General features: G+C 43.3%; 1 protein-coding gene and 1 non-coding gene across 13 annotated transcripts in view; one reads left to right on the top strand and one right to left on the bottom strand.

The window, feature by feature from the left end:
* The window catches only part of CLASP1 (cytoplasmic linker associated protein 1), a 260,558-nt gene that overhangs the window by 165,694 nt on the left and 70,650 nt on the right, over positions 1-24,214 (bottom strand). For all 12 annotated transcript variants that reach the window (XM_035726556.1, XM_035726557.1, XM_027588558.2 and 9 more), the window contains 4 exons: positions 5,292-5,370; positions 3,631-3,734; positions 2,404-2,495; positions 465-540 (listed from right to left, as the gene is read on the bottom strand). In XM_035726556.1, the coding sequence (XP_035582449.1) occupies positions 465-540; positions 2,404-2,495; positions 3,631-3,734; positions 5,292-5,370 (351 nt within the window). The remainder of the gene's footprint in view (positions 1-464; positions 541-2,403; positions 2,496-3,630; positions 3,735-5,291; positions 5,371-24,214) is intronic.
* Positions 5,929-6,054, top strand: LOC113921204. The gene has a single exon (XR_003519600.1). It is a non-coding gene; the product is annotated as a U4atac minor spliceosomal RNA (small nuclear RNA).

Genomic DNA, 24,214 nt, shown 5'->3' with positions numbered 1-24,214 from the left:
ACCATGTTACATACACCAGTGTGGCCACCACCCAAACAAAATACAGGAAGCTTCCATCCCCTCAGAGCAGGTCCCTCAGGCCCTTTCCAATCAATCTCCTTACCCCAAGAGGCAATGCCTGACTGACTTCAATCAGCATTGATCACTTTTCCCCAAGCCCACCCCTTTTTGACTGTAGAGTGGGTGACCAGAGGGACAGTATCTTGAAGGCTGGTCTGGGTGACATCATTTTACAGGCTAGCGAGACCTCAGCCATATAGAGAACAGGGCAGCGTGATCACCACATTCACCAATTTTATCTTATAAAAATGCTAGAGGGCATTAATGCTAATTATCTGGAACAATAATCAGAACATTATAAACATGAATAAAGTCCCACCCACCTATCAGGTACACACAGAACACCAGAATGCATCTTAATGGTCTATAGCCAATATTCTTCTTTCTCACGAAAATACACTCACCTGGCTGTTTGGATCTCCAAGTAAATTACATATATGTGGCACAATCTTGCTTAGTGTTAAAGTATGTGCTCCAGAGCTGAAAACAAAAGGAGTGTTTTACTGTTGGTGAGAACAGAGAAAAGAAACAGCCCTCCCTCCCTCTCCATCCCCAGGGCCTTATCGCCCCCTCACACCTCGACCCCCCTTCCTTCCCATCTTCCGCCCACCTGGTTCCAAAATAAGCACGCCACAAAGGCCCCACCCCTCTGCACAGAGTTCGAAACCCTCCACGCTGCTTGCTGACGTGCCTTCTCCCCGGCACTCGGGGCTTTCTCTGCTCTGGCTCCCAGCCTGCAATGCCAAGCCAAGGCCCTAGCCTTTCCCACAGTCTTGCCTGCCTCACACACGGCTGCCCCTGCATTATCATTCTGTCACAAAGCGGTTCCTGTTTTGCCCAACTCAGCGTTCTCAATTAAACCGCCATTCTCTTGAGGGTCCTCCTCGCTTAACTCTCCACCTGTGCACAGCTGGTGCTCCGTTTATGACTGCTCAGTGGGAAGACCCTGACACAGTGGCCGCAGAGGGTTCCAGGTAAACCCTGCCCTGCTGGACAGCATGGAAGTCACTGATCACTGTCATAAACACTAGCACAAATAGCCCTTGTGAATACAACTCTCTCTGCTAATCTGACGACTTTCTTAGGATACATTCTTAGAACCACTGTGATCAAAAACTAGAAACATTTTTAAGAAGATGCAAGCTTGGGCTAATTAAATGGTACTGAAAAGGCTAACATATTGATCGGAATATTTTGTAAGGTGACATAACCTTTATTATCCCAGTTTTATTTTTTGAAAATAATATAACTTTACAGGTTGGACTAAAAATGCACTACAAGTTAACCATGATTGTGTGAAGGTGGTAGAAATATACCGAATCATTACATTCTTCCTGATGTAAATTTTCTGACATATATAGTATCACTTTTATAATCAGAGAAGGGGACTTGTAATTTTTCTATTTTAAAAATGCCTCTCCTACAAATAAGCACGTGACGAAATATTCAACATCAACAGTCATTAGGAAAATACAAATTAAGACCACAAAGAGATATCACTACACACCCAACAAAATGGCTAAAATAAAAAACAGAACACTCAGTGCTAACAAGAATACAAAAAAATGGAATCATACATTGCTGGTGGAAATGTAAAACGGTACAGACAACTCTGGAAAATAGCTTAGCAGTTTCTTTAAGCTTAAACCTACCAGATGACCCTGCAGTGGCACTCTTGGGCACCAACCCAAGAGAAATGCAAGCTTACGTTGCCGCAGGAACATGTACATACGCGTTCACAGCAGCTTTACTTGTAACAGCCAGAAACCAGAAACTATTTAAACATCCTGTAACAGGTGAATGGTGACACAAACAGATACGTCTGTACCATGGAATTCTACTCGGTAATAAGAAGAAATGAAGCATTGTTCAGGCAACCCCACATAGGCAACCTCAAAGGAATGACGCTGAGGAAAAGAAGTCAATCTCAAAGGGTCACACTGTTTGATTCCATTTATATAAAGTTCTTGAAATAAAATCATAGAGATGGTGCGCAATCAGTGGTTGAGGGGGGAGGGTGGGTAGCATGAGGGAACCTGGCCGCGCTGCACAGGTCCGTACCTCGCTGGTGGTGGGGGTTCCCTGGAGCTATACGCATGACAGGACGGGGCCAGAACCACACACCCAATGCGTGTCACCAGAGGAAGCTGTGCATTGCATCAGTATTGATCTCCTGCCGCTTGCACTATAGATACACAAGTTGTAAAGAGTGAAGGACCGTCTAGCACAGCACTTCCCAGGACATTCCTCTGCAGCTTCCAGAAATCCACAGTCACTTCGAAACACAAAATCACAAATAAAAATGCTCGGCCAAGGAAACCCTCGGGCCCTGCCCAGACTTACGCATTGAGTGTGGCCACAAGGCAGAGGCACGTGCCTTCCCGAGTCCGGAAATTCTTGTGCTTGAAGCCTCCCAGCATTCGGTCCCAAACGTACTGTAGGTGACAGAGGAACAGGTGAGAAGAGGAGGAGCCTTTCATTTAATAAAGAGGAGCCTCTCAACAGGTGCCAAGTCAGCCCCAGCCTCAACCAATCCATTTCGCCCTCTCAAGGGCATACTGAAAAATGGCAACTTGTATTTCTGTATCAAGTCAGAGTTTTTCCAAACACATTCCTTTATAGAATTGCATTTAATTATGCCAACAGCTCTGCAAGAAAGGTATACCTGTCCCCATTTCATGGGTGAGGAAAGTAAGGCCAAGTGAGGCTTGGGTGACGTGCCAGAGAGCACGTACTCCTACTGCTCTCCTGGTCTGGAACAGCTGTCCCCACCTTATCCACAAGTCACACATGTGCTCCTCTTTTAAGACATTCTGGGTTTACCTTCCCTGGATGGCTTTTTCTGATCCTTCCACCACCCCATCCCCTATACGTTACACAGTTGGAGCCTGGAAGGCAAGGCTGTGTCCCTCTGTCCATCTGTCCCAGCAGCCCAGCTCACTAGCAGACAGGAATGAGGGTTGCAGCCAGGCCTCCTGACTCCCCAGACACCACAACCACCTCTTTTCATAGAAACTGAGACAATTACACAAATGAGCTCAAGAGTCTAATGGATTCAACCAAACACACAAGACCTGTTAAGCCCACTATTTTAGTCAAAGTATACCCTTTGCTATTTCTTTTTAAAACATCCTGTACATCCTGTATGGGGGGGGGCAGGGACGGATTAAATATTATGAAAATTTTTATGTGAAACACATCAGCTTAAAAGAAATTAAATCTTGGGACACTTGGGTGGCTCAGTCGGTTAAAGCATCCTACTCTTGATTTTGACTCAGGTGAGATCAAGCCCCGAGATGGGCTCAGCGCTGGGCGTGGAGCCTGCTTAAAATTCTCTCTTCTTGTCCCTCTGCCCCTCCCACTCGTGCACACTCTCCCTAAAATAAAAAAATAGATAAATAAAAAATAAAAAAAATTAAATCCCCCCCCCTCCCCGCCGCGCCCAGAGAGAGAGCATGCACATGCTGGGAGAGGGAGAGAGAAAATCTCAAGCGACCCTCCACTGAGTGCAGAGCCCAACACGAGCCAGAAGCACATGCCAGACGGCCGTGGAGCACCTCCCTGCCCTACCTGGGGATTAGCAGCTTGATCCATGATCTTCAGCAACAGAGTTTGGTCTTGCTCTCGCACAGAGTCTTTAGCATCTCCCAGTCTGTCTATTAAACTTGGCAGCACTGAAAACCAAAATGCAAATTGATCAAAAGAAAGCCTGTTTTGGGGGGTCTGCAGTCACCAACTGGGCATTTCAATTACTGGGAAGACAAAATGCTGGCCTAAATGATGTACACCATTCTAGAACCACCAATCCTCACAGTTCTACTCTCCTCACTAAAATGTATAGGAGCTTACTCTAAGAATCTGCAAAATCCTTTGCATGGACACTCTACTTGTCTTCTTCCTTAACCGACCTTCCTCTAGCTAGCTCCCAGCACGCTTTTAAGCTGGTGAAATATTAAAATGAATGTTGGTGGAAGACCCTGGCAGGAAGGAGTCAACACAAAAGGAAGTTTACGTAAGAGAGGGGGCTCCAGCACATTCGCTGGGGAGAGAAGGCACTTATGACTCAATCTCTCATCTAAACTGCATGTAATTTTACAGAGTATACCTGCAGATGTGTTAGAGTCGCGCTCCCTACCCCAGGTGTGGGCTATCAGCTAGTGCTCCAAGGGCATTTACCTACCAGAAGTCAGTTTACTTAGCTTCTTCCAAGAGTCTATAAACCTTTCTTTTACAAGTATCCCTAAACAACTCAGCTAACTTATGAGGAAAATGGAATGCTATTAAAATATCAAATTTCTAAAAGTAAGGGAAGTTTTATTTACAGATAGATAGTTAACGCCAGAATGGGAAAAGAGTTCTTAACCTTATCTGAAAGAGCACACTGACCAGGAAGTCAAGAGAAAATAACAAATACACGTGTAGCAACCAAAACTGAGAAGATTTCCTCTGAAGGAAATCTCTGTGCAAACGGAGCTGCTTGGCGCTTATACTGTCATTATGAAATCCCAGAGGTCAAGAATTTAGAAATGACTAAATCATCTCTAAAACGATGAAACCTGCTTATTTTTTATTTCATTTTGCTGACATCGTTTACCCTCCAAAATAAAGAGTGATCATTTAAGGTACACTTGTAACAACATCTATGACCAAAGTGAAAACAGTTAACACCTCGGTTACTGATCTTGAAAAAAACACAGCTGCATTGGATTTGCAGGCCATCTAAAAACGGGAAAACAAGGCCTCTCAAAACCCGCAAATATGATTTTGTCGGCACTAAAATGTGACAGCTGATCTGTATAAGAATCTGTGTAAGATATGGTGACAACATAATAAAATTTAAAAAAAAGAATCTGTGTAAGAATAAAAGAATTAGCAGTAATACTGCGTATCAGAACACGAACGCGGGAAGAAGCCAGCACAAAGGTATGGGAAAAACAAATACGTGAACATGCCGGCAGGTGTGGTGAGGCGGGTGGATCTGGGGTGACCCCAGGAGGGGAGGGGGAGCAGTGGTGCAGCCCCAGCAGGGGGAGACTGAAGAAGGACTTAAAGGCTGGCTGGGAGGGTGGGAGAACTAAAGCAGAAGGGCGGGTGCGGTGGGGGCTGAAGGAGGCCGCTGGCCCGGAGGGTTGGGTCGGGCTAAGTGGAGGATCTGGGAAAAGACTGAGCGAAGGCTGGGGGCTGGACGGTGGAGAATGTGGGGGCCCGCTCCACACCTACCCACAGCTCACCTGTGCCAATCTGCGCCTTGAACCGATCCTGCAGCCGGGTGACCAGCGCGGACAGGATGTCCATGCCGAGAAGAACCACCTGCAAGGGGAAACACCGGGAACCCATTAGCTGCCGGCCTCCGGGCCCACGCTCTGGCCCGCCAGCTCCCAGGACGCCCCCCCCATTCCTGGCTCAGACGCAGTCCGACAGCCCGGAGAGCGCACGCCGACTGGCAGAATAAACTGGTTGTCAAGGGGTCTGTTCTGGTACACAAAGGGCTGTTCACAGCTTAAATGGAAAACGGAAGGGGACATGAAAAGAAATAAAAAAACAGCCAGAGCGGGGCCACATCCAGGGCACCGGCGGACCAACGTGGAAGCCCGAGCCGCGGCCCCGCCCCCTACCGGCCCCGCCCCGGCGAGTAGGGCGTATGCAAATTACTCGCAGCTGGTGCGTGGCCTTCTGGGTAAAACCAAACAGCCTGTTCGCGACCTTCAGAAGCCTCAGAAAACAAGAAGTTCCTGATTTGCTTCGGCAGCTGTGCTCACCATAGGTACACTAGCTACTAGGCGGTTAGGCCGGGAGTTGAGAATTAGTCACCCCAACCCTACCCGGTATTGGCGCTTCCTGCTTGCAGCGCACGCACAATAACCACCAACCATCCTTTTCTTGGGGTTGCGCTACTGTCCAATGAACGGTTAGTGAGGGCAGTACTGCTAACGCCTGAACAACACGCCCGCATCAACTAAAGCATCGCTTTATCTTGGTGCAATTTTTGGAAAAAAGAAAAACCTCTTTTTCCCCGACGTATGAGTTCAACAACAGCTCAGCTGTGTTTACCAGTTTACCAAGTTTGCTGCAATACCAAAAAGCATCACCAGAGAGCGCTCGAGATCAACGCTAACTCCAAGCTCAACGTCAACATTCGGTTTTCAAGCATACGTCCGTCACAACTTACCACTTAAGTTTAACGATCCTGATCCTGTTTGATCCCTCCGACTACTCAGCAGGTTGACCTACTATACTCTCCAAAATACATGAATGAAAGCAAGCTTGATTACAAACCCGCTTTTGTGCTTCCCTACGTGATTAGCAAAAGCATTGAGACGTGTTTAAGAAGAAAGTATTAAACCACCTCAAAAATGAGAGTCCTCCCTACAAACCTTTCTCAGTAACAAGCAGTTGCTTTGTGCAACTTTACTAAAACATGGTTGAAAACTAAATGGAGCAGCCCAGTCGGTATCTTACAAAACAAATTAATGAACAAGACTAAGGCAACCCTACACTAATCACCCTAACATCAAGCGATGTCATTTTGATTCCTTTCATCTATCTGCCACTGCGTTCTGCAGCTTGTAAATGCAAAGACTGCAGGCTTTTCCATTCAGCTTGGAATCCACTGCTTCAAAACTGCCCAATCAGGACATAAACTGTCCTTGCAAGGTACTGGCACCTTGAAGAGATCAAAGGAAATAATTCTAAAAATTTTTTATAAAGAGAACATTGGTTGGTAAACAGCTTTTTTAAAAAATATGTAATGGTATAAAACACTTAAATATAGTGGCTTTACTTATCAGCTAAAGAGGATTTAGGTTATCACACTCTGATTTCCTCCCAAAGAGTACAGTATGGAAGTAAGGGGGAATAATTTTACAGTGGAGAAACCCGACAAACAGCACCTCAACCAGATAATCAGGGTGAATATCAACAGTCACAATTCATGTTGACAGCATATATGCTTGTTGTGGTGTGATTAAAATGACACTTTACATCTGTGATGTCCTCCTCAAAACCCGTAAGCCCAATTCAATCATGAGTGAAAACATCAATTCCCATAGACGGACATCTTACAAAATCCCTGACCAGTACTGTCAAGGTCATCTAAAACATGGAAGTCCAAGAAACTGTCATAACCTAGAGGTGCCTAGAGACACATGATGACTAAATGTAATGTTAATCCTGGATGGGATCCTGGAACAGATAAAAGCCAGTAGGAAAAAAGTGAGGAACTCTGAATAAACTATGTCAAGACTTGAGCTAATAACGATGCATCAATATTGGTTTATTAATTTTAACAACTCTAACATACTAATGTTAGGTGTTAACAGATGTGTGGTGTACATGGAGACTCTCTATACCACCCTCATAATTTTTCCGTAAATCAAAAACTGTCCTACCTAAACATTAAAGCTTGTATTTTAAAAAGAGCAGCCCATCAATTAATTGGAACTGGCTTTTCCCTGATGAAATCCCAAGCACTGAGTATGGTTGCATGGCAGGTGGGAGATGGAAGTGTTATTCATTACAGAAATACTAGGAATGCTGCCTTCAAGTCCTCACCACATCCCGTCATCACTCATTCAAGACTAAGGTGTAAGAGGACAATTACACCTTCATTTTGAATGAATTCAAAATTCTGTCAGATATTGCAGCCCTTCTTGGTGAAGCTACCTGTGGAATTTGAGGGAACATAGACTTCCTTTCATCTCTTCCAGGATGGAAGTTTACTTGGTAGTTTTGACCAGTTCAGGCCTAGCTCAATCCTAAAGAGTAAATTTCAAAAAGTCTTGCCCAGACAGACTGGGGAGTCCAGAGACTCCCCAAAAAGCCTAAGTTGGCAGATGCAGCGAAGGCCCAGTGAAATAGGACAGGAGAGGACAGAACACAGTCCCAGGCACCTTCACAGCAGAAAAAACAACAACTTTGCAAGGAAGCAGAGGGGTTCATTTACAGTTTCTATTATTAAGAACATTTAATAAGAATGTTTTTAATAAGAATGTCTTCTTAAATGTCTTTAATAAGAATGTCTTCTTAATAAGAAATTAAGAACATTTACAGGTGAACTCTAGTTCACCCTGAGTCACAGCCCCATTGGGCAAGGAAGGCAATCATCACCCACAAATGTTTATCTTCACAGCTCAGGCCCTGCTCCTATGTTTCCATTTCCCTACTGAAGAAGGGGATACATGAATAAACTCACTGCCCAGAAGACCACCATTACTGGCTATGAAGCTTCTATGTGCCTCAACCTCCCACCTGTAAAATGGGGATGACAGCAACAGCTACCTCACAGGTCGCTGTATGTGAAGTGTGTGATATAGTGCTTGGTGCATGGTAAGGGATACCACCAGCTCACTGTCACTGCCGTGGACAATACGTACCGATCGGTGCTCCGGCAGAGGCCTAGGATTCCTGACAAGGGACTGCTCTGGCAGAGAAGGCTTCCCAGAAAGAGTCACACTACATGAGGTTAAGTTTTGAAAAACCAGCCTTGCACCAAAGGAAGAGATGGCCTCTAAGCAGAGGGAAGTGTGCATGCAAAGATGTGAGACAGCTACCACGATGGGGACAGCTGGAGGGGAGGGCAGGGCTGGGAAGTTGCAGGGGAGATCGCTCCCAAAGGGCCACAGACATGCCTGCAGGACAATGGGGCAGTCACTGAATTCATCTGAAACGGATGAGTTCTCAAGGTCCAACACAATTCCTTTATCCTGCAACTTTAAAAACACGCTTTCAAAAGGAATTAGTAATTGCTAAGTAACCCAAACTAACCCTCATGCTGAAAACAACTAAAAATGCTAAATTATAAAAGAACATCCGCTTGGAAATATCAGAGAACAAGGAAGGCAAAGAAAAGTTACCACATCACAAAACATAAGTAAACTAACATCCAGAGGGATAAGCGTGCAGCAAATGGTCCACTTTTGCTCTCAGACCATTTAAACACTGAGAAGGGACAACCAAGACACTGCGAATTGCTTCCAATGACCACATGGGTCTAGGAGAACAGAGGTTGGATTCCAGAGCCCTCAAAGGTTGGTAGCCTGGATAGCCCCCTACAATTCGCATTAGAAATCCAAATGGCTATACCTTAGGAGAGTGAATTGAAAGTAAAACAGTCTTCAGATGGACCACAAGACCAGCTTCCAGGAATCTGGGTAGCCCAAAAAAATATGAATCCCTGACATCAGATGGAAATGATATTAAGCTTAGGTGGTGCCCTAAAGCCCTTGGCAGATGAAAACCTACATCACTTCCAGATGGAGAGAACATCATCCTTCTAGTCCTCAATTTACTTCTGTGAACACTTTTCTCAAATACAATGTCCAAAACACAACCAAAGACAGCCAGGCACACCCAACAACTATAAATGAAAACTAGGAGAAACACAGACACACATGAACTAAGTATATGAAAATACTTAGAAACAGATATTAAAATAATAATTCTGGGGTGCCTGGCTGGTTCAGTCAGTAAAGCATGTCTCTTGATCTCAGGGTCATGAGGTTCAAGCCCCACTTTGGACACAGAGCTTACTTAATAATAATAATAATTCTTACTGTGTGTAAGAAGATAAAATACATGATTAAAATTCGGGGGAGAGAAATTACAACTTTTAAAAAGTGACATCAATTTTTAAAAGCACCAAATAATTACCAAAATTCAGTACACCATGGATGGGCTTGGTCTGCAGAAAAAAACAGAATGAAACACAAAGAGGCAAAAAGATGAAAAATTCAAAAAAGTAGGTAAGAAATAAAGGACAGACAGAAAAGAACTAACAAGTTTAAATGGACTTCAAAAAGGAGAGTCAGCAACATCAGGTAAAAAGAATTAGCTGAAACCCATTTGGATCACTATTATAACAAAAAAATAAGGAAGGAAGGGAAGGAAGGGAAGGAAGGGAAGGAAGGGAAGGAAGGAAGGAAGGAAGGAAGGAAGGAAGGAAGGAAGGAAGGAAGGAAGGAAGGAAGGAAGGAAGGAAGGAAGGAAGGAAGGGAGGGAGGGAGGGAGGGAGGGAGGGAGGGAGGGAGGGAGGGAGGGAGGGAATAACAAGTGTTGGGGAGGACATGGGGAAATTAGAACTCCTGGTATACCACTGGTGGGAATATAAAATGGTAGTCACCGTGGAAAATGATATGGTGGGTCCTCAAAGAATGAAACACAAAATTACCATATGATCCAGCAATTCCACTTCTGGGTATATACCCAAAAGGAGTGAAAGCAGGATTCCAACAGACACTTGTATACCTATGTTCCTAGCAACATTATTCAAAATAGCCAAAAGGTGGGAAGAGCCAAATTTTGAACCAAGTGTCAAATCAAGCATCATACTTAATGATGAAATACTGGGGAAATAAAAAAAACAACAAATTAAAAGTATAAACTCACAAAGAAGCAAAACTGTCATTATTAATGGAAAATATAACTATAAGTAGAAAATCTAGAAGATCTACAGGTATATTACAAAATTTAAAACTGAGCTAAACAAGACCAAAGAACCCAAAGTCAACATACAAGAAAATCAATTACGTATCCATACCAACAAGCCAAAAAGGAAATTTTTTGTTTCCATATTTAAGTCCATAAAAATAAACACCTAGGAATAAATCTAGGCAAAATAAGTACCTACTCAAAAAGCTAATGGAACAATAAAAATAAATAAAGAGGACTAAAAGAAAGGGAAAGATAAACTACAGGTTGGAATACTCGGTACTGTGAAATTTTCATTTCTCCCAAATTGATCTACAGTAAAATTTCACTCAAAGTCCCAACTATGTATTTTTTAAGAACTTCACAAGTTGGGTGCTTGGGTGGCTCAGTCGGTTAAGCGTCTGCCTTCGGCTCAGGTTGTGATCTCTGGGTCCTGGGATTGAGCCCCACATCAAGCCCCTGGTCAGTGGGGTGTCTGCTTCTCCCTCTCCCTCTGCCTCTGCCCCTCCACATGCTTGTACTCTGTCTGTCTCTCTCTCTCCCCCTCTCTCAAATAAATAAATAAAATCTTTTTTTTTTTTTTTTTATTTGACATAGAGAGAGAGAGACAGAGTGAGCACAAGCAGGGGGAGTGGCAGGCAGAGGCAGAGGGAGAAGCAGGCTCCCCACAGAGAAGGGGGAGCCCGATGCGGGACTCGATCCCGGGACTCCAGGATCATGACCTGAGCCGAAGGCAGTGGCTTAACCAACTGAGCCACCCAGGCGCCCTAAATAAATAAAATCTTAAAATTAAAAAAAAAAAGAACTTCACAAGTTGATTCCAAAATCTATGTAGAAATGACAGCGGCAAGACAAGAGGTGATAAAACTTGCTCCCACTGGATATCAAGATTATAAAATGGCAGTAATGAAGGCAATGTGCTATCAGGTCAAGGGAAGACAAATATATCAACAGAATAGAATAAACAAAGAGACTCATGCATATATGGGCACTTAATTTATGACAAAGTGGGCACTACAGAGCAGCAAGAACAGGGCTGTTCTTTTAAATAAATGCCCCCAGGTAACTGAATACATGGAATAAAAAAAAAAAAAAGAAAAAACTGACTCCTATCTCACACCGTACACAAAAATGAATTCCTGGTAAAAGAGATGTGTGGAAAAGTAAAACAAAGAAGCTTTTAGAACATGACCTAAGAAAACAGCAGGGCATAACAGACACAAACCCTACAGGAAAAGACTGATGAATTGGATCAAATTGAAATTAAGAACTTTGGCATACCAATCACTGTAAAAAAGTGAAAGGCAAGTCACATAGGAAGAAGATATTTATGAAACAAATAAGCAACAACAGGCCTGATTCTAGAATATATACATACATAGATCTTCTACAAACCAATCAATAGGCAACCCAGAACAAAAATGGGCAAAATATCTGAACAGACACTTCATAAAAGACAGCAATGATCAGAAGTATACAAAAAGTTGTTCAGCCTTCATTAATCACCAGAGAAATGCAAATTAAAAATACAAAGAGATGCTACAGTATACTCCCCAGAATGGCTAAAATTAAAGACTGACAAGACCAAGTGTTGACGAGAAGATGGAAACTCTCAAACATGCTGGTAGGAATGTAAATGTAAACCAACACTTTAGAAAACATGTTGGTATTATCTACCAAATTTGCAGCAGTTCCACCGCTAGGAATATGCCCGATAGATATACATGCACATATACAACAGGTGAAACATACAAAATTTCTCAGAGCAGTGCTATTTATAATAGCCTAAAACGAGAAATCCACGTGTCCATCTACTGTAGAATGTATGACCTGTGGTTTCCATACCAAAGAATAAACGATAAAAAATCACAACAACGCTCAACAATACAGATAAATCTCATAATGACTCCAAAGGCCAGACACAAAGTAATTGCACATTTGTATGAAGTTCAAAAACAAACATAAACTGTAATTTTAAGGTCCATCTTGGGTAATAAAACTAAAAAGAAAAGCAAGAAAGTGATTACCATAAAGCCAGGAGTGGTTACTCTGGGGAATGCTACTTCTACTTCTTTTCCAGAGTACCAATTAAACAGCTGTTAGCTTTATCACAACTCGGAAAACTGTGTCTTTGTGTCTCATGCACATTCTACATTCACAATTTTTTTTAAAGTTTAAAAACTAGAAAAGTGGGAGTGTTTCTGGACCCCTCGACCTGTAAGTCTGTGGCAAATGGCTACACTTTGTCTCTGCCTCCCTTACTTTCCAAGCCACCTTTGGAAGTGCCAGAATAGAAGCCACCACAGTTCTCTTTCTAGAGCGTGACATCTGCTCATTGATCAAAGAAAGAAATACTAAAGTCTTTCCCCCCAAAAATCCATAAGGGTCAAGCTGGGTAGGCAAACCACTGCATTTCTTAAGATTCAGAAGACTGGATTGGCTTGAGTAAATATATTTTGCATTCATATTGTACCTAATTGTTTTTAAGGCACTTCTGGGTGAACCTCAATAATCTCACACTAACCTGAGATGTAGACCATACTATCCTGAATTTGCAAATGAGGAAAATGAAGACCAAAGGGGTCAAAAGACCCACCTGAAGTCATGAAGTTGGGATAGTGACCGAACTGAAAATAAACCCAAGCCTCCTGACCTTATCAAGGCCATTTTCAGTACAGCAAAATCACAATATCCCAAACCCCATGTTTATTGTCTTTCTCATCTCTCTCTCTCCCTAGCTAGCTTACATATGACCTCGAGCAAGGCACAACATTTCTCTGCCACAAACACCAGATAACCTCTCAGGTCGGCCTCAGCCCAACTTCTCTGATGCCCTGACAGTGCCCGGAACAGGAGAAACTGCAGCGCTTTGTCACACAGATCTGGGAATGGATACCAGCTCTATCTACCGCCCCTACCGACCAGCTGGGCTGCTCAATCTCCAGCCTTCACATGCTTCATCAGTAAGATCAGAACAATAATACCTTACAGAATATACATGAGGGTTAAGAGTTTTAACACAACACCTGGAATACAGTAGGCACGCAATGAGTGCCTGTTCCCTTCTTTATGAGAGCACTACTTTTAAACACTTAAAAACTTAAAAAAAGGCAAGCTTGGCCTTACAGGGGAGAAACATTGTCCAAAGAAGAAAGTAAAGTTGCCCCGAATCCCATCACTCAACAATAACTCCGCTAACATTTTGATGACTGTCCCACAAGACATCTCTGCATATGCACATTTGCATGTGATTTTTACATAAACAAGGGAGGGAGGGGAGAGAGACAGGTAGATAGGTGCAGAGAATTTTTCACTCAATATGCCATGGAAGTCTTCCCCAATTAACAGGTAAGGATCTATACCCCCATTTTCAGTGGCTGTCTGATACCCTATTGTATCTAAGTATCATAAATACTGATCCAATCTCCCCAACAAATGCTGGCATTGAGGTTTGGCTGAAATTTCTCACTATTGCAAACAAGACCGTGATGGGTACTCTCTTCCACACATGTACTGTTATCTCCTTAGGACAAATTCTGAAAAGGACAACAGCTGGGTCAAAGAGAACACACACTGTACCCTTGATGAGGTCTATTTTTAACATAATGCACTAGGTGCCCTGTGGGGCTACAGGCTGCTGACTTCTACAGATTTGTTGGTTATTTTAAAAGACCCTACATTGCAACCTTATTAAATAAGGAGGAAATTAATTAGCACTCTATGCTGCACTCACTTTTAATTCCAAGAATAAGAGCACAACACAAATACAAAAAAAAAAAAAAGTGTGATCAAGTCAGTGACTTTGTGTATTCACGTGTCAGATGAGAGAATTATTCACCCAAACTGGTTGTCCTTCAAAGTAGTCACTGAGGGAGCCCCTGCCACACTCATCCCAGTGATAATGCCATTCCAGAGGCATGCCCTCCAGAGACAGTTTATGAGCCGTTAAGTCTGTTAAAATATCAGTAATTAATAGGAGATTAACGGGACTAACCAAGTATTCGCTTGTTACCCGTCATTGCCCGTATATAAGGATTTTACCAGTGGTAAAGGAACTTAGGAGCATCACGTCACCGTTTTACACATGTGCAGCAATAGGCCAAGCGAGGCTAGGAGGCAAGGTTTGAATACAGAGAGAGGCAGTTAATAACCACTGCAGATCTCATCTAAGTCAGCTTTCAGCAGTGACAGAAACGTTCTGTCTGCATTGTCCGACACAGCAGCCGCTAGCCACATGTGGCTACTGAGCAAATGAAATGTGAGTGTGAATGAGAACCAGAACTCTACATTTACCTAAAACATGAAGTTCCTTAACTTTAAATAGCCACAGGAGGCTCATGGCTACCATGTTGGACAGCACAGCTCTACATGTATGGTTGCAAACCCCAGCAGGTAAAAACCCAGGCCAGCATGTGAGAAGGGCAGGGGACCACCTCTTCAAGTTCTGCTCACTTGACACCATGTAAGAAGTAAGGTCACTGTGGCCAGATCTCCAGATTTTAAACACTGGCAGCTTATTGAATGAGTTCTAAGGGACTGGGGAACCCATAGAAAACACGTTGTGGGTCCAATCCCGCCAAAGACCCAGAAATCTGCATCTTCTTTCTTCCAGATACACCTCATAAATGTGAGATCAGGCACCCAAACACTCACGGTTGTCTAAGGGATTAAGCAAAGATCCTGGGTGACCTCCTGGGCTGCACAACCCCAGCCAGCCAGCAAGGCTCAGAGCTCCGCCCTCTGCCCCAGACTCCCCTACAAGTCTCCCCACGCTCCTCCTCCAAGGCCCAGGTTCTGATCCTTCCAACAGAACTTTCGGCTAGCCCTGTCTAGGAGGTCTTCCAGCCTCCTGAGTCCACCCAGGCCAAGACCTGTCCCTCTCTCCAGGTCCTTTACGTGCATCTCTCCAAAACCACTACTCAAAGCAGGATGGTTCCTCATACAGCCTTTCTCATCCCCACCCACTTCCCCAGAGATAGCAAGGGGGTGGGGGGGTTAAGAGGGCCGGGCAGGGCAAATCAACTGTTACCTTGCATATATTCTCTTTATTATATTATTTCATCCGCACAACAATACCTTGAGCTAAATAGCACACCTAATAAATATCCCTACTTTACAGATAAGGAAGCAGGCAACCGGGCAAAGCCACTCAGCTATTAAGTGGCTCAAATAATATCCATTAATCAATCAGTCTTAAGAAAAGGGCAAACCAAGAACACTAAGATTGTAATGACAAAGTCAGCGACTCTTGTGTGTGTGCTCATCCCAGAGAACCATCTGCCCACTGGCTGTGCTTCTGGCAAAAAGTGGGCATTATTCCTAACAGCTAAAATGTGGTAATAATCCAAATACCCATCAACTGGTGAACAGATAAACAAAATGTGGCACACCCATACAACTAAATACCATTCAACAATAAAGAGGAACAAAGTACTGATACATGCTACAATACAGATGAACAATGAAAACAGGATGCTATGTAAAAGAAATCAGACACGAGACGACATATTGTATGATTCCATTTATATGAAATGTCCAGAAAAGGCAAATCTACAGGCACAGAAAATAGATAAATGACTGCCTACAGCTGGAGGCAATGGGATTGACTGCAAATGGGGATAAGCGGTCTTTTGCGAGTGATAGGGAAATGTACAACTTTGTAAATTTACTAAAAATAATTGAATGATACACGAAACATAAATTTTATGGTACATAAATTATACCTCTATAATGCTGTTTTTTGTTGTTGTTGTTGTTTTTTTTAAATCAGTTTGGGGCACCTGGGTGGCACAGTGGGTTAAGCATCCAATTCTTGGTTTTCAGCTCAGGTCGTGATCTCGGGGTCGTGGGATCGAGCCCCGGGTTAGGCTCTGAGCTCAGCATGGACTCTGCTTGAGTTTTTCTCTCTCCCTCTCCCTCTGCCCTCCACACCCCCCAAAATAAATAAACCTTTTAAAAAAATGAGTTACTGGGCTTAAAAGAACTCCGATCTTTCTGGTGACTGGATCATGAAGAACTGATGACATCTGCCAAAGGCAAGTATTGGTAATTCATCTATCCAGAAACACCACCTGTTGTAGAAGGCAAGCAAGGCCACGGGTCAGGTCGGGAGCTTGTGCAGACGAAGAGTCCTCCCGGTTCTCCTAAGAACTCTCTGAAGAGCTCGTGGTGCACACAAACCTCAAGAGTTCTGCTGGTGACCACGTGACCACCCACAGTTTTCCTGAACATGCTATGCTCTTCCTTACATGTTCCCCTGCCTGAAACATTTTGTGTTTCCTCTTCCGTATGCTCTTCTCCTCTTTCAAGGCTCTCTTCAAGCACCATGAATTCCAGGACCCCCCCCCCCATTTATATCCTCTGGCCTGAGACAGAAAGCTGTGTTCCCAGCATCCCCACCATACAGAGTTCTTCTAGATGTCAGACTGAAGGGACCTCTGGTTTTTAAACCATCTATTCGCCTACTGCCTAGAGTCTAGACTCTAAGCTTCTGCAAGGCAAAAGTTCCACATCTTCTCCATCTCTGTGTCATCAGTGTCAACCATAATGCTAGCAAATCTAGGGGGCTGGGGGTGAATGGAAAGTTGCTGGATAGGACAGTAATAACAGTGTAAATTGTTATTTAGTTCATGTTTGAATTAAGCATTCCAATTAACAATCCCAAATACAATAACTGGCATTAAGACACTCTCACTTTCTCCTATTTGTATTCCATCTATTCTCACCACACGACCAGAAGGTCCTTTTAAAGATGTTATTCATTTTATTTATTTGAGAGAGAGAGAGCACTCAAGGAGGGAGAGGAGCAGAGGGGGAAGGAAAGGGAAATAATCGCAAGCAGACTCCGTGTTGAGCGTGAAGCCTGACATGGGGCTCGATCCCACAACCCTGAGATCATGACCTGAGCCGAAACCAAGAGTCGGACGCTTAACTGACTGAGCCATTCAGATTCACCAACCAGAAGGTCCTTTCAAACGGTAACTCGTATCATGTCACGCCTATGTTCCAAAGCCTCCAGTGGCTCCCCACGTTGGGTAAGAGCGGGTCTGTACAAGGCCTGTACATGGCCTGCAAGTCCTCACAGCCTGACCTCCCATTCCCTCTTTGAGCTCACAGCTGCCCCTCTCCTTTTAGGGGTCTCCTGGCTATTCCTCAAACGTCCCCTCCTTGTACCTGAGGTTCTCTCCCTAGAACGCTTTTCCCCCAAGATATGCACCTTGCCTGTCCCACAATCTCATTTCAATCTTTGTTGAACCACGTCTTTTTGGCCAGGTCTGTTGCGACCAGCCTACTGAATTCTGTGGGCATGTACTACGTGCGCCCCTCCACTCGCTCTGCCTTATTTTTCTCCAAAGCATTTATCACTTTCCAGTATTCCATAAAATTCACTCAGTTAACTTGCTTATGGGTTCTTTCCCCCAAGTAGAGCATAAGCTCTATGAAGAAAGGCATTTTCATCTAATTATTCATTGCTGTAGTCCAGAACCTTATTTGTTAAATAAATGCACGAATTTGATATGCCTTAATGCTCACTTAAGGGAAAAGTGTCTTTCTCCTAAATTCAAAATTATGTTGAAAATGAACAAATAATTTGACATAACTTGCTCCTTTTATGCTTCTTTATCCTAAAAAGTGAGGCCAAAATATAATTAGGTAGAAACTGATGCATCAGGAAAGTGGAGATCCCATGTAAGAAGTCCCACACTAGGTCATGAGACCTGGATCCTAGTTGTGCCACCAAGTGACTGCAAGGGCATCACTTCTCTCTGGCGCCTAACTACAAAACTAAAACCAGTGGCCTCCAAGGCCCTGCAAACTCTGTGTTCTGAATTCTGTTCTTTGTTCGCCCCCTTCTGCAGTGGTGCTCACTGGGACCGCTGTCAATCTCTGGGACTGCTGGCCCTTCCCCCAGGTTCCTCAAGAGCAGGTGGTGGAACTTAACTCCTTCCTGGTTATCAGTGCAGGTGGTAAATTCTGCTGGTGCCCATCTCCGTTGATACCTCAGAGCAGTGACCTCTCAACTTTTTTGATTGTACATCCTTATTAGAATACTTCATATGCATGTTTATAACCATACGACCTGTTGTTATGCAGACATACAGTAAAATTATAAAATACATGAAAAATACAATACTTTTAAAAAACAGAACTGAGGGCGCCTGGGTGGCTCAGTCGTTAAGCGTCTGCCTCCGGCTCAGGTCATGATCCCAGGGTCCTGGAATCGAGCCCCACATCAGGCTCCCTGCTCCACGGGAAGCCTGCTTCTCCCTCTCCCACTCCCCCTGCTTGTGTTCCCTCTCTCGCTGTCTCTCTCTGTCAAATAAATAAATAAAATCTTTAAAAAAAAAAAAACAGAACTGAAAATCAATTTAACAGGGGCTCTCAGGTGTTCTTACTGCAGCCTGATGGCCTGCCCGGGCCCCACTGAGAAGCCCACTTATCGAAAAGGTGAAGCAGCATCCACTGGGAAGTTGTACCTCACCCTGTCTGGGAAGGACAGAACACCAGAACAGAAAGAAATCCTCCAGAGTCCCACTTCCTAGGAAGCATCTCATTGCCGATCAGGGGGAAAGTGACTTTTGAAAGAATATACTCTCAAGTCCTGCAGACTCCAAATTATGATGAATTTCAGAACTAGCCAAATTCTGGCACGCTCTGCTCGGATATTTCACAAGAATGATCTTGCAAACCCAAGCTTTCAACATGGCTTGGGTCCCCTGAGAACATTTTATGAAAAATCAATCCACTGAACTGCAGCAATCAGCAAAACTACTGCAGGGTACAGATAGCCATCCTTTGTCTCAACTCAAGGAGAAAGTCTTACTTAAGGTCACTGTGATGGAGGCAGCCAAGGTGTGGACCACAGCTGGTAAGATGTGCACACCGGACAGCTCAAGACAAACGCAGAATGCTCAATCTTCAGAAACCCCGTGCTCGGGGTCCCGGGGGGAGAGAAGGTCCAAGCAGCAGAGGGGAGTCTTTGGAGTCAGACAAACTGGGGTTCAGACTGTGGTACCGCTATGCTTATGAGCTATGGGACCCTAATCAAGTTAACATCTCAAAGTCCGTGTATGTATCTGCAAAATGGGATACCTAGTATCTCCTTCTGCGGGTGACTGGGAGGATTACTGAAGCAATCTATTTAAATTATCAGGCACAGTAAACACACAGTAAACATGGCCCTAACATGTTAAGCTTTGGGGCTTTGTGATATCAAAATAGAAATATCCTGAGGGAGTCTGGATGGCTCAGTTGGTTGAACGTCCTCTCTTGGTTTCGGCTCAGGTCATGATCTCATGGTTTCAGCTCAGGTCATGATCTCAGGGTTATGAGATCAAATCCCATGTCAGGCTCTGTGTTCAACATGGAGTCTGCTTGTCCCTCTCCCTCTACTCCTCCCCAGGCTCGTGCGTGCTCTCTCTCTCTCAAATAAATAAATAAATAAAATCTTTTAAAAAGAAAAGAAATATCCTATAGGCAGATGTCTGCTAGCTGAAGCCCAGGAGAGAAGGAAGTCTGAGATGCAGATACCGGTCTAAGAACTGTATGTGTGAATGAGATTCCCTGGTGAGGACGTGCAGCAACAGATCGAAAGTATCCTATTAGAAACCAACAGCAGTACAGCCGACTAGAAATACCAGGACATTCCCACAGTCAAATAGGCTGGGAATACAGGAATATTCTGATTAGCATCCTGACAAGCCTCAGAAACACAGTAAGAAAAGAGAAAGAATAAAGAGATAAGACAACTGAAAAATAAAAGACATTACCACCATTACTTGCAAATAATAATTGTCTACTAAGAAAATACAAAACAATCAACTGAAAATTAAAAGTGACAAGAGAATAAGTTGGCCAAATCTCATGCATATATAGTAAAACCTATATCTTTTCATTGTATCTGTCAGAACCAGGAAGAAAGATTAAGGGGAAAAAATCAAATTTACAACTCTAACAAAAAACATACAGTAATTGGGACTGAACTGTAAGACCTTTGTGAAGAAACTATAAAAATTTTCCTAGTGGGCATAAAGAAAGCACAAATAAATAAAGAGAAATGTCATATTCCTAAAGTAAAAATAATAAACACAAGTAAAAGAGAAACAACAAACTGGGCAAAAAAAATCTGTAAAATATGTAGTGAAGGATCATGTCCGTGATTTAAAAAAAAAACCTACAATAATTGTTAAAAATAAACATTTATTTTTTAAATGGATAATTCATTCTGTAAAATATCAATAAACATACAAAGTTGCTCGGTCTCATTTATATCCAAAGAACTGCAAAGCACAATAATGATATACCATTTATAACCAATCAGACTGAGGTAGATTTTAAAAGATTAATAATGGCCCATGTGTTTGGAGGGTTCAGGAAAACAGACCCTAGCATAAGCTGCTTGCAGCCCTGAGAAGTGTAACTGGTACAGGACTTGGGCACACAATTGATAGCTATCAAATTTTTAATGTGTAGAAACTCTGACCCAGCAAGTTCATCTAGGAATCTATTTCAGAAACATTAATAACACTAGTATGCAAAACAGTGCAGTGTGCATACAACCGTGGTCACTACAGCATTATTCCGCAAAAGAAAAACATTAAAAATCATTCTGGGGGCCCCCACTGGCTCAGTCAATGGAGCATGTGACTCTTGATCTCGGGGTCATGAGTTCGAGCTCCACGATGGGCACAGAGCTTACTTAAAAGTAGTAATAATAACAATAATACCAATCAACAGGTAACTGGGGAAATTAATGATATGTCCATGTGTGCTATCTGAATAATTAAAAACAGTAACAAACACAGTAGCAATGAACAATCCAAAAATGAAATTAGAAAACAACTCCATTTACAACAGCACCAAAAAGAAGACAATGCTTAGGAATAAGTTTAACAAGAAAAAAGTGCAAGACTTACACACTGAAAACTACAAAATGCTGTTGAAAAAAGTTCAAGAAGACCTAAAAAAAATGCAAATATATCCTTTGTGCATGGAACCGAAGATAATACCGCTAAGGTGGCAATACTCTCCAAACTGATCTGATCTACAGATTCAGTGCATTTGCTATCAAAATTCCAGCTGCCTTCTTCTGCAGCAATTGACAAACCATGCTATGGAGTTTAGAAAAGAAAGAAAGACAAAAGCAAGCTGCAGCACAATATATATCATGGGACTCTGTTGTTTTTAAAAACTTACCTGCAGTGTTTGTGTGAGGGTTAAGTTTGCATTACGGGGAACAGGCCTCTTACCCCTGTGCCTCACGCATGTCTGTGTTAGAAAATTTTCGTAACAAGCACATAGAACTTCGTAGTGTAAGAAAATCACAATAAAAAACTTCAATATTTTAAGTTTTAAACAAATAAACGTAAACTCCCTGACAGGCTGCCCTGCCAGGAAGGAATGGAAGATGGCCTTCGGTCTACACCGTGGAGAAGGAATCCACATCCAAGAACACCCTCCGCCCCAGGGTTATTCCACCTCTGGCAGGAGAGTAGGACTCTAGTAACAGGTATTCTAAGAATAACCAGCGACTGACGACCACTGAAGCTACAAGAGGAGAGCATGTGGATTCACTACACATTCTCTCTACTTTCGTGCAGGTTCGAAACTTTTCAAAATACAAAGTGAAAGAAAAACAATACAGGTGCCTAGATCTTTGATCTTCAGGGTCCAGCTCTCCTTAACTAGTCAGGGATCAGGATTAAGACTCATGACCAACGGTTCTGGGAAGAAGAAAGCACTTCCTGTACAACTGTATGGGAACAGGCCTCTTACCCCTGTGCCTCACGCATGTCTGTGTTATGCGTGAGGCACAGGGGTAAGAGACCTGTTCCCCATAATGCCTCCTGTCCCTTACCCTAAATGCTGCAGTGACTTAAAACAGTATCTTGCAGTGCCATGATCTTATACAACCACTATCAAAGAGAAACTCCAATAAAATAAAACAGTAAGACACATTTGGAGTTGAGAGGAAAGCAGGTTTAAGTCCAGCCTTCTGAAACACTGAGCTTCCTAAATAAAGGATAAGGCAGGTATTTAAAGGGTTTTTAAAAACCAGTTACAATGAGTATATGTTCACTATTCTCTCTTGTGGAAAACCACCGGTTTCTTCTCACGGCCAGCATACCTACAAGGGTAGTTACAGGTCTGCCGGCACCAGGATGCTAGAATCAGCAACTCACAGGACGGGGCTCAAGGTTTCATTTATGTTAGGGCTCAAAGTCAGAACGTGTTCTGTGGTTTCTCTGGAGACGAAACTTTTTCCTCTGACTGCAGCAATAATGTGTTCCTATGGGTTGCAACATAAAATAGATTTCTTTGGTATGGACCCTAGCAAAAGAGCCTGACAAGCCAATCGCCTTTTGTCTCCTTAGAGCAAAGCCCAGAGCTGGACAAAGCACAGAAACCCGGCAGACAGTGTACCTGGCCTGAGCGTTTGCTGAATACACAAGTGTGACAGTGAGTTCTTCCCAGGACAGGGGAGGGGTAAACGACTCATGGCAAGCACCCAGCACACAGCCTCAGAGAAGGCAGTCAATATATTTGGTTCTCCTCCCTCGTCCTGCCGTCTGCCTTTCACTGAGTTCTCTGGTCATTCAGCAAAGAATAAATAACTCGAAAGCCACATCAGGTCAAAAGACAACAGAGGGGCCCCAACACCAAGGGAATCCTTTTTTCCCTCCACAAAAAATCAACGGGGTACAATATGGAACAGCTCTTCCAAACACTTTCAAATAAATACAGTTGGGAAACTTTTCCGCTTTGGAGCTATCCCAAACTCTTCCATTATTTACGAGGAGATCAAACACCAGCACAGAGACACGACAGGCAGGTTCTGTTTAAGCTGGGCTTTTGTGGCTGCTCAAGTTTTTTTAGCTCTATCTTTCAACGATGCGGCTGGATACAGATCTCCCTGCCTTTGTCTGACTTTTTTCTCTTCGATCTGGAAAGGGAGTCACCAGCCCTTTCTGGTCCCCATGCCTTCAGCTGTGCAACGACTGTGTGATGGTCTGCTGCAAGTGCCTACATCACACTGCAAAAAAAACGAGGCAGGTAAAAGCAACGGGATTTTATCAAAGAGAGCAACTAACAGTCTGAAGAGGAGGGAGGCAGAATGGGCAGAAACCTCTCTTGTGGCCTGAGCCCCTCCTCTTCCGATCCCGAAGTTCATTCATGCTTTCAAACACACAATGCACGGTGGCCTTGCCAAAAATTAAAAACATTACACATGCCTACACACTTAATGAATTCACTTATGAAAAATAAGCCAACTTGTTCCAGTGCAGAAAGCTTAAAGGCAGGGCAGAGAAATCAAAATTAATTTGCTGTTCTAATCTCTTCTAACTTCCAGCCCTTTGGAAAACAAAAAGGCCTTTGCAAACTGGGAATAAATTCTCAGCTCTGGGGAAGCCAGCTTTTTCTGTACTACTTCCTACTCAATCTAATCCTGATTTCAAATCTCAAAAGTACACAAGACCACATTTGAGGGACATAAAAGAGAAAGAGCGAGGGATGAAAATGCAAGTTCATGACGGAGTTCTTTCAAATGAGGAATTCACTGGCCAGTCAAGAGCAATGCTGGAAAGCAAAAGAAAGAGAAAAGCTAACATTTATCCATTCCTCCAGACATGCTCCATTAGGACCCCCACTTTGCTCTACCTGACACCCTACCCTGTCACTTCGTCTCTCTAGCCTACCACTGGATGATCCATCATGACCCAAAAGTGGT

This window comes from Zalophus californianus, chromosome 3 (assembly GCF_009762305.2).
Source record: "Zalophus californianus isolate mZalCal1 chromosome 3, mZalCal1.pri.v2, whole genome shotgun sequence".
NCBI lineage: Eukaryota > Metazoa > Chordata > Mammalia > Carnivora > Otariidae > Zalophus > Zalophus californianus.
The sequence above is the reverse complement of the archived record's forward strand: the minus strand, read 5'-3'. Positions and strand labels throughout refer to the sequence as shown.